The sequence below is a fragment of the Mchenga conophoros genome, linkage group LG17 (assembly GCF_057382185.1).
Source record: "Mchenga conophoros isolate Kocher_MC1m ecotype Shallow Benthic linkage group LG17, M_conophoros_male_GT1.1, whole genome shotgun sequence".
NCBI classification, from domain to species: Eukaryota; Metazoa; Chordata; class Actinopteri; order Cichliformes; family Cichlidae; genus Mchenga; species Mchenga conophoros.
In genome coordinates, this window is record NC_140542.1 from 39,174,207 (window position 1) to 39,189,041 (window position 14,835).

Consider the following 14,835-nt stretch of genomic DNA (forward strand, 5'->3'; position numbering starts at 1 on the left):
TAAATAAAATGGGCCTTTTATTAAAAACCTTTAACACAACTGGGTTAACACAAAATTTGTGTAAAAGCCAAGTTGCAGTCGCTAGATGGCAGTAGTGCTCAAAATCCCCAATACTGCAGACCTTCATTTATTTCAGCTCGTTTCACTTTAGGTGAGCGTCCCAGGCATGTCCAGTTCATGCCCCGGCGTCAAAGCTTACACCGGTATTTAAAAAGAATCTGTCAAAAATGAATTATAACGACAGCTTTTAAGAAATAATCGTACTGTGGTACTTTTGTGTCGTTGCTGAAGTAAAGGAACTCACCCAAAACATCTTGTCCAATCATAGCGCTGCTATTGTGCATGGGAAGTAGTCTGCGCCTTGGAGACTTTCTGGCCAGCTGAGAGGTGGTCTTTGTATGACAGAGCTGAACAGGGGCTCTGACTCTGCAGATCTGAGGGAACAGGGGCTGCCACAGCTGCTGGGAACAGAAGTTAAGCTTGAGCGTTGAGAGGAAACAACAGACTGCAGGAGAACCAAAAAGTAGGCGCTCGAAAGCTGCACCGGGAGATTCCCGTGTTTCTTTCGCTGATGCTGGGAATTTGATCAACTCTTATAAATTTTCAAAACTTTTTGGTGAGAGCCAGATGTCTCTGCCTCTATCTCGAGACTCACTCTGAGTTTCCCAATGGCGAAAACAAAATATCGTGAAACAATGACAGAGAAGACTCCTGGATCACTGATGTGGCTTCCACTCGTCCTCTCAGTGGCGCTGGCCGCAGGGCAAGACGCAAACACGGGGGCCGTAAAGGAGGACATCCCGGAGGGCGCATCCACCCTGGCGTTCGTCTTTGATGTGACCGGCTCCATGTACGACGACTTGGTCCAAGTGATAGAGGGCGCATCCAAGATTTTGGAGACATCCTTGAGCAGACCGAAGAGACCTTTGTATAACTTTGCCCTGGTGCCCTTTCACGACCCAGGTAATGTAATAAGAGACGAAGAGATGGTTTGATTAGGTCAATTCTGCTTCTTTTTTCTTGTTTTTCTTCTCTTTAAATGTGATGATTTGGTGCTTACTCTTCGCAGTCTAAACAAAAGCAGACAGAGGTGTGACAAATGTGATAGTTTGCTCACAGGCCGCCGTCTGACTGCCTTAACCTCCTCACACCTCCACGGGAGGCACTTCTGGGGCATTTCATCTCGCACAGATGTTCAGCCTGGCGGTCACTGTATCATTAGCATTCCGCCAGGGTTACTGTGTGGCTTTAGGTTTGCAGTGCAGCTTGATGATTATCATCACTCGTGGGTGCTCTCTCATTCTGAAAATTAATGCCTAGGCTGTATTTTATTGGGCAGTCAAACAGTATCCCTGGCTAGTATTAGTCTTCAGGGGTGCATGGGGAGGGGGGGTCATACAAGATAAAACATTTCCAAATATTCAACACACACATCTGACAAGAACGGAGTCCTTGTGAAGAGTAATGTAAGACTGAGGACATCAGTCTTATTGGTCTTATTGAACAACAGCAGATTAAAGTCATCATTTAGGGTTTGAATATTTGGGTGGTAATGTTGACTCACCTTTGTCTCTTTAATTGGAGATTATGTATCGGAATTTCAGGAGTGGGACCACGCCTCCAAACACGCTCTTTCCGATTGTCATCTATATAGGTTCCCTCAGTTCTGCAAGCTGTTCATTCTCGTTTACCTGCCCCACCCTCCCTCCTTGTTCTCAATTCTTTAACTTCTTCACTTCTATTTAGTGCATGAGGATCTGCTAGACTGTCACCAGTCCCCAAACCGCAGCTCAATTCATGTCCAAGCATCACCTTTACCTACTAGAACGCTGTCAAAACTAAAATGAGGACGTGGGCCCAGCGAGTGGAAGCCCCTTTCGTGATTATTTCATTCAAAACAAGGAGGCTCAATGGTTACTTTTCACCAGCATTTAAGTGTACCACAATTCAATTCAACTTTATTTATACAGCGTCAAATCACAGCAACAGTCGCCTCAAGGCGCTTTATATTGTAAGGTAGACCCTACACACAGAGAAAAACCCAACAATCACATGACCCCCTGTGAGCAAGCATTTTGGCGACAGCGGGAAGGAAAAACTCCCTTTTAACAGGAAGAAACCTCCGGCAGAACCAGGCTCAGGGAGGGGCGGGGCCATCTGCTGCGACTGGTTGGGGTGAGAGAAGGAAGACAGGATGAAGACATGCTGTTGCATGCATTTAATGTTTAGTTTCCATACGTAGCATTCTGCAAAATGTGCTTCGTGAATATTACTTCACAAAGTGCATGAAACACAATGCTTTCGTATTTTAATGTTGTATGTAGAGTACCTACATTTTTTCTAAATGCACTCGGAGCAACAAACATTCCAGGATCTGAAGGATGGAAAGAAAAGATGAATAGACGGAGGTGATCTGTGAGGTGAAGACACAGATTCCTATTCCAGATGTTTTTTTTCTCTTTTCAGTTTCAGCATGTCACAAATTCTCATGAAGCACATTTCTTCAATCATTGTTTCAGTCTGCTCTGTGCCTAGAATAATAATTATATTCAAGGAGGAAAAAATGCACAGTATACACAAATCTTACAAATGATGAATTCATTAGTGCGTGCCTCTGTGGGGAAAGTAAATCTTAGGTGATTAGCGATGCTCTTGGACAGAGAGACAGTAGTGAAAGAATGCTGCGGTTTTAACCTGTTTGTGTAACTGAAGGGTTTAATTTAGAGGAAATGTTGACTTCATTGAGAAGTGATTATAAGATTATCCTTTGGTAGTGAAACACAACAGCTCGATTGAGCGCTCCAGCGTCGACTCCTCTCTGTGTTTGTGACGTTTGTCTGCTTCTTAAAGTGTTTACGAGGATGTCAGGATGTGTGCTCCGACACCCCCGGCGGAATAGAGGAATGATTACTGCAGCGCACTGCAAGCAGGGGTAGCAGAGCATTTTGCCAAATGTTCTGACCCCATCTCTCTCCCACTTTTTGTCCTTTTCCAACAAAATCCCGGCTCCTCGGAGAGAGTCGGTTTTGTTTTATTAAGGGTTTGCTTCATTGTGCCGCGGATCCATTTTCTCTGCTTTGCATCCAACGTGGTGCGATAACGCAGTCCCTCCTGTTTGACTTGGCTGCTTTTAAATCAGAGCTTCCCTTTTTATTTACACTGCAATCCGACACTGTAAACAAGAGAGTGTGTTTGCAATCTTTGTGTCTGTGCGTGCTTGCCTGAACGTGTGTGAAGCTAAAGAGTCAGGAGGATGCCTGGATATTGGGGTCAGGCCTGTGTGGGAAGATCAGTCAGGAAGCCTCCCCCCTTTCCTCCATCCTGCAGGCAGAGAAAGAAAGAAAGGCACAGGATCCTTCACAAGTCATTTTACCACAGTGCAAGGGCTGTGTGTTTACCGCTGAAGTCTGCCTGTGTTCTTAACAATACAATATGTCATTACTCTTGAAATGGGCATTCGCTTAATGAGAGAAGTGGCTGTACAGAAGAGTCCTGGACAGCTACAAACACGAACATCTCGCTTCTCTGGCTGCAGTCTGACGATCAATCTGTCAATAAGGACTTCAGGCTCATGCAGAGAAGCCAAAGGTGCGTTGCAAACAGACTCGCTGCACTTCTGGAACATTTATTTGAGAGTTTACAGACAATTAAACTCATTTCACGATGCTTCCGTTCTTCCCGAGCTACGAAACGTGGCCTCTAGCCCAAGACTAATGCCAGTTTGTGCATTGTTTCAATTAAAGAAACAAACACTGCATGACAATGACAGGAAATAAAATGGTAGACACTTATCTGTCTGCATGGCCCTGTTGGCATCCTTACATACACACACGTCCATGTAGCTACTACCTCGCTGTGAGAGGATGTGTTTGTGAGTGTCTGACGCTTGCTCGTGTTAATGTTTAACCGTCCAAGGTTAAGACGGATCCAAACCCAGCACCTGGTTCCTAACGTGCCCAGGAAAGTCAGAGAGCCTTTAAACCTTGACACTATGTTGTAGTGCACACTCCAGCTTAATGGAGGGTGTCTAAGGCGTTTGGGGGTAGCACCGTCTTCCACTTTAGAGGACTTAAATAAACTTGCAAAAATGTACACAACAGCATAATCGGGTTTAATATTTGTTTGCAAACCCTTTGCGGTCAGTGACGTCTATGATCTGCGGTAATGCTCTACCAGTCCTATCTTGCATTGTTGCTGGTTTTGATGGTGTCGACACACTTCCAGTAGGACTGAGGATATAGTGAAAATGACTACACTTTCATTGAGTGTGGATGAAACACCGTTATCCTTAAAACTGATAGTTAACACCTAAACCTAACACTTTTTCTATTTTAAAGATAGATGAGCTAGAGTAGGGTTGCCATTGTGACTTAGGGTTCTTTGATCTACTCTGAAAATATATAAGATAAGATAAGATAAGATAACCTTTATTAGTCCCACACGTGGGAAATTTGTTTTGTCACAGCAGGAAGTGGACAGTGCAAAAGTTATGAGGCAAAAATTAGAATACAATAAGAATAAATACAGTACACAACTGTACAGAATAGAATAAAATAAAATACTATATACAGTAGAATAAAATAAAATAAATATACAATAAGATAAAAATAGAATACAAATACAAATACTATATACAACTGAGTAAAATACAACGATGACAGAAAGGATTATTGCACTTAGTATTATTGCACATGTGTGGATGTGTGTGCTTGATCAGTTAAAGTCTTTGTTGTGGAGTCTGACAGCAGTGGGGAGGAAAGACCTGCGAAATCTCTCCGTCCCACACCGTGGGTGCCGCAGTCTCCCACTGAAGGAGCTGCTCAGTGCTGTCACAGTCTGCTGCATGGGGTGGGAGATGTTGTCCATCAGGGATGACAGCTTAGCCGCCGTTCTCCTGTCACTCACCATATGATAAAGACTTAAAAAGATCTACGTTAGGCAGAGAGTATCATTAATCACCGTAATGTCTTTTGTCTCCCTACAATGAATGTGTTTGTGGAAGCTAAAGTCCAAACAGAGAAAGGATGAAAGATGGACAGATTTTACTGACTCATGCCTGCGTGACATCAGCGTGAAGGTTTTGAAAATGGAACAAACCACCGACGTGTTTCTTGGAGTTTTGCTTGTTTTATTCTGCACGTTCTTTGTGTTTCAGCTGCGAGATCTCGGGGTTGGTTCCAGTAAGTTGTTGGCCTTCCTTGCTAAAAATTTCCATCCAAGTTATCTAAGTTAGAAGGAGATCGACCAAAGGAGTGCGGAGTGATGGGAGGAGATGATGGAATAGCTTCTGCCTTCTCTGCAAGATCAAAGGCCGTTATCACAGAGCCCTCCATGCTGGCGTTCGCGTCCTTTTCTACCCCTCGTCCCTTTGTTTCCTTCCTTCCAGAGTAGCTTTTTTTTGTCTGAATTGCCCCGCCCGTGTGAGATTACGCGCAGCCGGCGTTTAGCTGGACAGAGTCAGTAATGATGCTATTAGGCAGGAATGCCAAAAGAGAGAGGTGGAGGTTCGGGAGAAAATAGAGGAGGAGAGAAAAGTGTGGCAGACTGAAACTGTGTCTGTGAGTTTTATGTTTTAATGGATGTGGAGTATTAAAATAGGTATTAACTTTTAGGGCTGCACCTCATGACGTGGCCCAAGGTGCTCGTAGTTCAGTGGGTTCAACTCACGACACACGAGTGGAAGGTTTCCAGTTGTCACTGAGCGACTTCTTTCATCTTGGACGCTCATCCCCGAAGACTGCTACAGAAAACCGCGTCACACTTTATCCTTTATGTTTAAAACTTCGACAGCTTTACAGATCCTAAGGTTCAAGGATCTTCTTGCCTTTTAAAAAACAGTCACATCTAGATGACCTTAGGATCCACTGGCCCACATAACCCCATGCGTAGTAAGTGGCCCATTCGTGAAGTATTTGTCAAACATTTTTCTCTCTCTGCTGTGTGAACTTGTTTTCTAATCTCCACTGGAGGCTCATCAACCTGAGGTTCAATGTCCTTGTGACCTTCTAGACTCTTTGACATCACTGTCTGGGCTCCTGCCAGTATCCCTTTGACCTTTTGTAGCTCTGCTCTTGTTTGTGTTTTTTGGACAAGTGTCTGGCTGTCAAGACATGAACCTGAAACAGAAAGCAGTGGTGAAACAATTTCATATAAAAGATTTTCCACACACGTCATCATCTGGGAAGGAGCGGTGCTGGACAGTGAAAAATGTGTGAGCTTGCACTTCTGTATAATTACATTGTTAAGTAAGTTGACGGGTTAGCTTGTGACTATCATGACCAGACGTAAAATATTGTGTAAAAGTCTTGAGCCATCCCTTTTCTTTTTCTTTTTCCAGTAAAATCAGAAATAGGCGTTTTACTGAAATGCTCAAACATACATAGAATTACAGCATATAAGGCAAAAACAGAGTTTGCACAAGTCTAGAAAGCTTGAAAGTCAATATTTGGTATGATCACGTTTATTCTTAGAGACAGTCTGAACACTCTTAGGAAAGCTTTCTTGTCATTTCTTCAAGTAGTCTTTAGGAAACGTGCTCCAGGCTTCTTGAAGGACAAAGCTTTGGCTGTTGGCTGCCTTTTGTTCTGCTCTGTGTCCTGATGAGCCCACTGTTTCAGTAATGTTTCGATCTGGGCTCTGGGAAGGACGGATCAGGGGCCGATCGTGTTCCACTGCTTTTCTATCCAGGTATGTTTTTGATGCTGGTTTTGGGATCATTGTCATGCTGAAATATGAAGGTGCTGTCACTCAGATGCTATCCAGATGGTATTGGATTAAAAGTCTCACTGCAACCCTTTGACTAAATCCCCAACAGCATGAATGAAGCAGTGCCAAACATGACGGAGCCTCCACCGTGCCTCCATGGCTGAAGACTCTCACTGCTGTGCCTCTTTCGATGTTTCTTTAGTATTGATTTTCAGTCCAGTTCTTGTTCTTGCCTTGTTCTTGGCACATCTCCGCCTTTTTTCCCTTCATTAAGAGCGGCTTCTTAAAAGCTAACCTCCTTACTGAAACCATTTCTGATGATGCCTTGGTGGACTGTACATGGAGGAGCTCGAGGCCCAGATGCATCTCTCAGGACCCAGCAACACACCCAAACGCGTCAAGTTTTCAGCTAACAGCTTTTGAGAATCACTATGTTGATGTAAAATACTGTGATCGTTAATATTTTTGTAGATTCAACGAAAGAAATGGGAAACAAATTTGTGTCTTTTGTGCGAGGCTGCTGGTTCATCCCCTGAGTTAAGTGTCTTGTGTATGTTTGAATAATTCATAGGTCAGTGGTAACAAACACAAAAAATATTCCTCTGAGAACAGCCAGGTGCAAGGAATGAAAATGATGTAATTTTACATGGTCTGTCACTTCACTTCAATTTTATTTTATTTATACAGCGCCAAATCACACAACAGTCACCTCAAGGCGCTTTATATTGTAAGGTAGACTCTACAATAAAACCCAACAATCATCCCCTATGAACAAGCACTTTGGCGACAGTGGGAAGGAAAAACTCCCTTTTAACAGGAAGAAACCTCCGACAGAACCAGGCTCAGGGAGGGGCGGGGCCATCTGCTGTGATTGGTTGGGATGAGAGAAGGAAGACAGGATGAAGACATGCTGTGGAAGAGAGACGGAGATTAATAACAAGTTATCTATACTTGTGTCCAAGTTGTTGCGGTGCCTAAACGTTTCCTGATTGTGAAATATCTAAGAGGGAAGACTTGATTTGTTCACCTGTGGCAGTGGGCCCAAAGACACCTGAATTTAAAAATTAAAATGTGTGGCCAGTACTTTTGTCCATATAGTGTAGCTGACACTTTACCAGCTAAAAAGATTAGCAACTGGCTAGCTGTTAATGTCTTTTTCTGTCTTTGTAGTGCACATAATGGTGGTACACAGAGTGCTTATCAAAGCTGAGGCTGAGATTAGGGAAAGTGACCCCCCCCCCCCCCCCCCTTGCTATTAAAAACTGCAGTGCTGAAATGAACTCCATAGTTGACTGATGATTCTCTGTGAGCTCACCTTTTCTGCTATTTCTCTCCTGCGAGTTAGAAATACGTTTTAAGTTTTAAGGATTCAGAGCTATGTAATCACGTATTAAGCTAAATTATACCACTCGTGTCCCAAACATGTACTCCTGTGCATGTTTGAGAGAACTGTTCAACTGCAGACAATATGGTAGCCTTGATCATTTTGGAAGACACGCATTGCTCTTGTAATATCTCACTTGGTCCACACTGAAATGTTACAGATGTTGCACCTAAAATGTACTAACACTCAGTAGTACCGTGTACAATTTACACACTAAAGAATAATAAATCACCGCCTTGGAAGTCACAGCCAACATGAGATCATGCCATTGCAAACCATGGGAATGTTCAACTTTGGCATCAGGTCTACATGAGAGTAAATCTAACGTGTTCCAAATGAGTCCTCCAGACTCTAAGTGTATGATGCAAAACAATGAAATCAGATGAATTTGTTAGCTAAAACAATCCTTAGAAAAGTAATTTCCTCAATAATGTAGTCTAGACATCAACTGATTATGCTGTTTTAAAGACAGCCTCAATGAAAGGGCAACAGTAAAAGTGCAGAGGCTGGGCTTATTATTATGAGTAATAAAGCAGTAAAAATGCAGAATGGCAAATACTCAACATACAACATCATACATGTGTGCCTGCAGCTGGTATAGCTGGCACCAAGCAGCTGGAAACTACCCATTTGGACTGTGTAGTGGGGCGTTTGAAAGTGTGGTTTGGACCAAAAAACTAATGTAGTCAGAACACGGCAGCTAAAATGAAAGAAGCCTTTAAAAGCCCCCAACCAAGAAAAGACAGCCAGCGGCAGCTGTTATCAAAATCACCTGATATCCTCAAGGACTCGGCTCTCCTAAATGAAGTTAGATGACTTGCTGCTCAGACCCAGAACACATGGTAAGAGTTAGGGACAGGTCAGATAAATATGTCTGACCCAGAACAGGAAAACAGTAACCTTAGACGTGTAGCAAAACCCTCAGTTTGTGGAACAAAATGGTCAAATTCCTCTGAGATTTTCTTATAAACCACGTTTTGTGCAGCGTTTCATATCAAATTTAATGTTGCATCCCTCTGATGCAGACAGTATACATACAATTAGGGTATAGTGAGGTCTATTTATTATAATACAGATAATCAGGTTATCAGAATAAGTAAATGTAAAGCAAATAAACTCTCCAGACCTTCTGAAGGTCTTTGAGTTTTTTCACTAATTTTCATTTCAGTCCTTGGGCTTGGCCACTTTGTGTGTTTGTTAAGTTACTTAACGCTGAACTCTGAATCACCCAAGCATGAAAACGATGCCTAACTCATGAAACGAATCTGTCGTCACCAGACAACTTAGCAAAGAACCGATTTTAAATTGTGTCTTCAGGCACTTTGTTACTAGCAGCCTGGTGCACAATCACATCATTTGTTCCAATTTCTTAGTTGAATCTTTCACACACAAAACATCACAGAACAGTCTCGACAGGCGTGAAATCATCTGCACCAGGAAGTTGAACAAAACCACCTACAATGGATGAATAGTATCGAAAATCATGTCCTTAGGAAATAGGAAAGAAATCCAGCAAAGACCTGGCACAGGACACAAGAGATAAATCTGGCCGCTCAGTTGATCCATCTACTGTTCACTGAGGCCTCATCAGAAATGGTCTCATTGGATTTGGCTGTCAAGAAGCCTCCCCAGAGCCCAGACCTGAACGTTACACGGCAGTGGATGGAACAACATCCAAAGATGATGTCCTTCGAGAATCCTGGAGAACTATTCCTGAAAACAGCCCAAAGAAACAACGAGACAGCTTGCCTAAGAGATGTGGTTCGCAAATAACAATGGTTGCACCAAATGCTGACTTTCAAATTCTGCTTTTGCCTTATTTGCTGTATCGTGTGTTTCCATGAATCACTGCACCTACTGCATTTCCCATTTTCTCAGCAAGAGATGAAGAAATGAGGGCTGGCTCAAGACTTTTGCACAGTACTGTGCAAAACACTTCCAGTCTCCAAATGTTCTGTATCTACAGGATGTGTAATTAGGAACAGTAACTCACCACAGCCACTTTATAAAGTGATAATATGTCAGTATTATGTTTATAGCTTGTTAACTTACCTCAGAGTGGCCAAAAATATGGTCTTCCTGTTTTATTTAAATGTTGTCTACCTTGCCAGATTTAAATCTCCTTAAATTGAGTCTTTACATGCTTGTAAAAGGTTGCTGATGGCATAATAGTGGGACCATGAAGCTGTACCTGAGCAAGTTTAGTCAGCGTCAGTATATGAGCATGGACAGAAACATGAGAGCTGAGTTTGTGGTTTATTTTGCATCAGTGAAGCCTGATCACTGTATAATTGTTCTATGGTGTGTACGGTGGTGCTAAAGCATTTCATAATAAGCTCCACGGCTGACGTCTCATTCACTACAAGAAGAAAAGCCAGAAGATTTTAACTGTGTGGATTTTTGCTACGTATGTATCTCACCATCAGCATTTAGGCAGTCTGTGCTGGGGGGAAGTCATATATCACAAAGACCACCTTAGCCATAACTAGCTGTGTTTGTAGACCTCTCCCTTTATAAAGTATGCATCTATGTTGTGTTATTACCTCACAATTAAGGATTTAGGGTGAAGCCTGAGCTTAATCTGATGGTTTGGTACACGGTATCCTACGTCAAGCTGATGAGAAGCACATGTCGAGCTCACGGCCAGTTTTACATTTTCAGCAACACAGCTGGACAAACCTTTGTGCCATGGCACACCGTTTGGAAATCACCGCTGCAAACATCTGAGTGTGCATCTGTGTGTGGTCGACAGCGCTGATCTGCTGCATCTGAGGTTTCTCTGTCTGCTTCAGCTCAATTAGAATTTCCCCCGTTAAACAAAAGAGCCATAGTGAACCGAAAACGCCGCCGGTCTCTTATGAGCAGGCGTAATTACAGTCTGTCATAAAATACTTATTCATGAGCTTTGCAGTTCTGTGGTTTTAATATTGAAGTTGTTGCCATTTATTCTTAAGCCTTCTACTTTTTGTTTTTTTTTTTAAAGAAAATGAATGCAATTACTGCAATTAAGAAGCTGCATTTAGCAAAGAGAGAGTAAATTTTAAAAATCAGGCCAACCAGCTGTGAGTGCTTTGACTTTTCTATAATGGAGACCAAGAAACATCACAAGCAGCAATGTGTTTGTGGCCTGTGCCAGTTTTCACCCTTTCTTAAAAGGCATTTGCAGCCTTAACTGTCACAGTGAGACACGTGAAGAAAGCCGTTCAGTTAAGGCTGGAAAACATTACGAAACAAAAGGCAAAGGTGAAACTAAACAATAACCTAAACTGGGTGAACTAAGATTAAAACATGAACTGCCATGGATACATAGAAAAACCTGGAAATATGACATGAACACAGCAGACGACCAGACGAGGAACAAATGAAAACACAGAATGAATGCACACAGGAGGTGACCAAGGGAAGTGGAAACATATGGGGACACAGCTGATTCGAATGAGCGTAATGATGTCACAGGGAAAAGTAAAATTGAACACATTGAAGATAGAAACCAAGAAAACAACAGGAAGTATGGAGAGACGTAGACATGACAACACAGGCTTGACAATATGGAACCCACAGACATAAAACACATGACAGACTAGACAAGAAACAAGACACAAAACCGAAGAGACAGATGCTAAACTAAAACTCAGCTACGCCCTAAATAAGAAAAACTTATAGGAACTTATATGCCTGTGAAGGTTCTCAGTCATCCAGGTCATTGTAGTCAAAGGAGCTTGCAAAGAAAAGCGTCTGGACTTCTTTAAGTTGCTTGAAGACGTTTCACCTCTCATCCGAGAAGCTTCTTCAGTCCAATGTAGAGGTCTGGGCAGGAATTCGCATGATAAGGTGGGGCCAGGTTTCACAATGAGCTCACCCGAAACCCTGGCTGATTGGGACTCACACCCAGTTTCACACCTTGGCTCATGTGATTAGAGGATCATCAGGGGGTCCTTTATCCCTCTGTGGGGGGATACTCCCACTGGGTTTAAATCTGGAACTCTCCACCATTTGACCTTAGAACTGAAGAAGCTTCTCGGATGAGAGGTGAAACGTCTTCAAGTAACTTAAAGAAGTCCAGACGCTTTTCTTTGCAAGCTCCTTTGAATAGGAATTTATAATTAAACCTCACATAAGAAACTCAAAAATACAGAATAAGCTCAAAGTGCTGGGTCACAGACAAAGTCCCCGACACTAAACAGAGGCAGACTTGCTGCTCTGGCTCATCAAGTCTGCACCTTTGTCTTCTTTATCCTTCTCACGAACGCTGCTTCTTTCTAATGTGCTGTCGTGGTGGTTTTGTAAAATCCTGTTATGACCATAAAAAAGCATCCACGGGAGTCATAACCACAAGTTTTTTTTAATATCTTCAGTTTTTCATAGGTGAAGCTGATAGAAGGAACATTCATCAGAGCCTGATCCAGAGACTTTTATGTCCGTTACTATTGATCTGATGAAGTCACAGACACTTTGTAAGTGAAAACATACAGAGCACCAACCATTTGATCATAAATCAGACCAGAACTCTGTCAGTATGAAGTCATGTGTAAAGAAAGGCTTTAGAGGACTGTATGCAGTGTAAAGTAATAAACACAGTCCATTTTTCATTTATCTAAAAATCTATCCTTCAATTATAGACCAATGTGACCTCCTCTTGCAACCTAAGCCATGTGTTTTTCTTCTGTCCAAGTTTGCATTAATCTTGGAGGGATTTCCTTTACGTACTTTCAGAGGTTTTTGGAATTCAGATCCAAGAAGATCCTCTAATTGGCATATTTGGAGTTCCAATGATCCCTCTTAATATATCTCCCAAGCAAACTGATGTCTTGGTTTTCTGTTCCCTTCTTCTTAGACTGTATTTTACTTCTTTAGAAATCTCTTACGCCTCCATCTGCACCACTATGGGTTAATACTGTCTGGACATTTTTGAGAGTGGAGAAGATCTCACTCACAGTGGACACCCTTTGTGGGATATCTGAAATCTTCCCTTCTCAGTATTTAGAGCAATGCATTTTACCCACCCTGTGACTAAATGGAAAAGATTTGTGATTTCCTCTTATTTAATGTAGACATAGGATTTAAGCACCCCCTTTCCCTGTTTTATTTTTATTTAATTTTTTTCTAATTTACTTAGTTTTTCCTTAACTTTCTGTTCTTGTGTAGGTATGATGTTTTTCATATTTTACTTTGTTTTTTGTTTAAAAAGAAAAGTTTAAATGTTTGAAAAGATCTAATGTCATATAAGATGATACAATGTATATAAGTTTGTATAATCTCTCTTTAAAAAAAAGATGTGATCACATTACTGATGATGAATTAATCGAGTGCATTTGAATAGCAGCTAATGAACGACTGCTACTTACCTTTTTAATTCTTGTGGAGTACTTTTCCTCAAGCCTGTTCTTTCTGCAGAGTTACTCACATGTATACGATTTGTCTTGAAGTGTGAATGTTTTAAAGCCAAACCAGATTCTGAAAACAAAAGAATAAAATTGCAGTCAATCTAAAACACCCCTAAATTGCAGATTTGTGCTTCCACAAAGCATTTAGTCAGATAGTCAGAGGATAGCGAGACGGCAACATTATTTACTGAGTTTAAAAAGTCTGTTATGGTAACATCTGGTTTCAAAAAGCGCTGTGGCATACGTGGCTCGAAATGTCTTTTATATTGCACAGTGAAAAACAAAATTAAATTCCGAAATAGTTTAGAAAGGTAAATGCGCTCCAGATGGAGCTTGCTGTCGTTTATGCTTTGCAGACCGTTGTTGAACACAGCTGACAAACTGTAGGGGTCAAAGGTCAGCGTTGAAGACAGGGTCAGGGCGGGCTCTGAGAACATCAGCTTTAAGGAAAGATCCGGATGCTTGCAACTCATCTGAGTACTTCTTAAAAAATACCACACATTCCCATAAATGACAGTGATAAATTTGCATAGACGCTCATGCACATGGGACACGTTTATAATAATAATAATAATAATGTACACTTTTATTGATCCCCGTGGGGAAATTCTTCTCTGCATTTGACCCATTCACTCAGTGAAGCAGTGGGCAGCCACCAGTGCAGCGCCCGGGGAGCAGCGTGTAGGGATGGTACCTTGCTCACGGGTACCTCAGGGTAGCCGTTCAGGGGATTCGAACCCCTGACCTTCCGATCATGGGGCAACCGCTCTACCTACTGAGCTATCCCAGTTTAATTACTGTGAGCCGTACCCTCGGGTCTCATCCTCCTCTGTGCTGTGTCTCCAGCACATGTTATCCTGTCAGATGGATAACTGACTCTGGATCAGGCTTCTCGTGGGTCTGTGCATCTGGGAGGGATTACACAGTGAGCATCAGTTTTTATTTATTTGTGCGTAGCATCGTCTGATCATTCAGTTCCATTAATAGATATCTGTGGTTTCGGGGCCCATTGTCCCCAGTCACATTCAATTACAAAGACTAACGATCACCAGGAGAGGCAGGGCCACAACTGCCTGGTGCTTCTTCTCTCTTAGTTTACGTCACAGGTTTGATGTTTGGTGCTTTGAAATCCTGCGTGCTGACAGCTCTGTTGCTTCAGGGTAACGTTCAGTCATTAGATGTAAATTGGGGATGGTATGCAGAATAACAAGATATAGATTAAGAGATTAGAAAGGAAACAGAAAGACAGAAAGAAGAACTCTGGGCCAACAATGAGCAGTCTTCTGCTCAGTATCTTCACTTAATGCATCGTCTTTGGATGTAGAGTGTGTGAAATGGTCTGCAGAAAAACACTGGATTGTG

The 14,835-nt window shown here is 42.2% G+C and overlaps 1 protein-coding gene across 1 annotated transcript in view; it reads left to right on the top strand.

Annotated features, from left to right (window-relative positions):
* The first annotated feature begins 449 nt into the window (after window positions 1-449).
* The window catches only part of hmcn1 (hemicentin 1), an 87,245-nt gene continuing 72,859 nt past the window's right edge, over window positions 450-14,835 (top strand). The window contains exon 1 of the mRNA XM_085251300.1: window positions 450-963. Coding sequence (XP_085107426.1) covers window positions 669-963 — 295 coding nt within the window. The 5' untranslated portion in view covers window positions 450-668. The remainder of the gene's footprint in view (window positions 964-14,835) is intronic.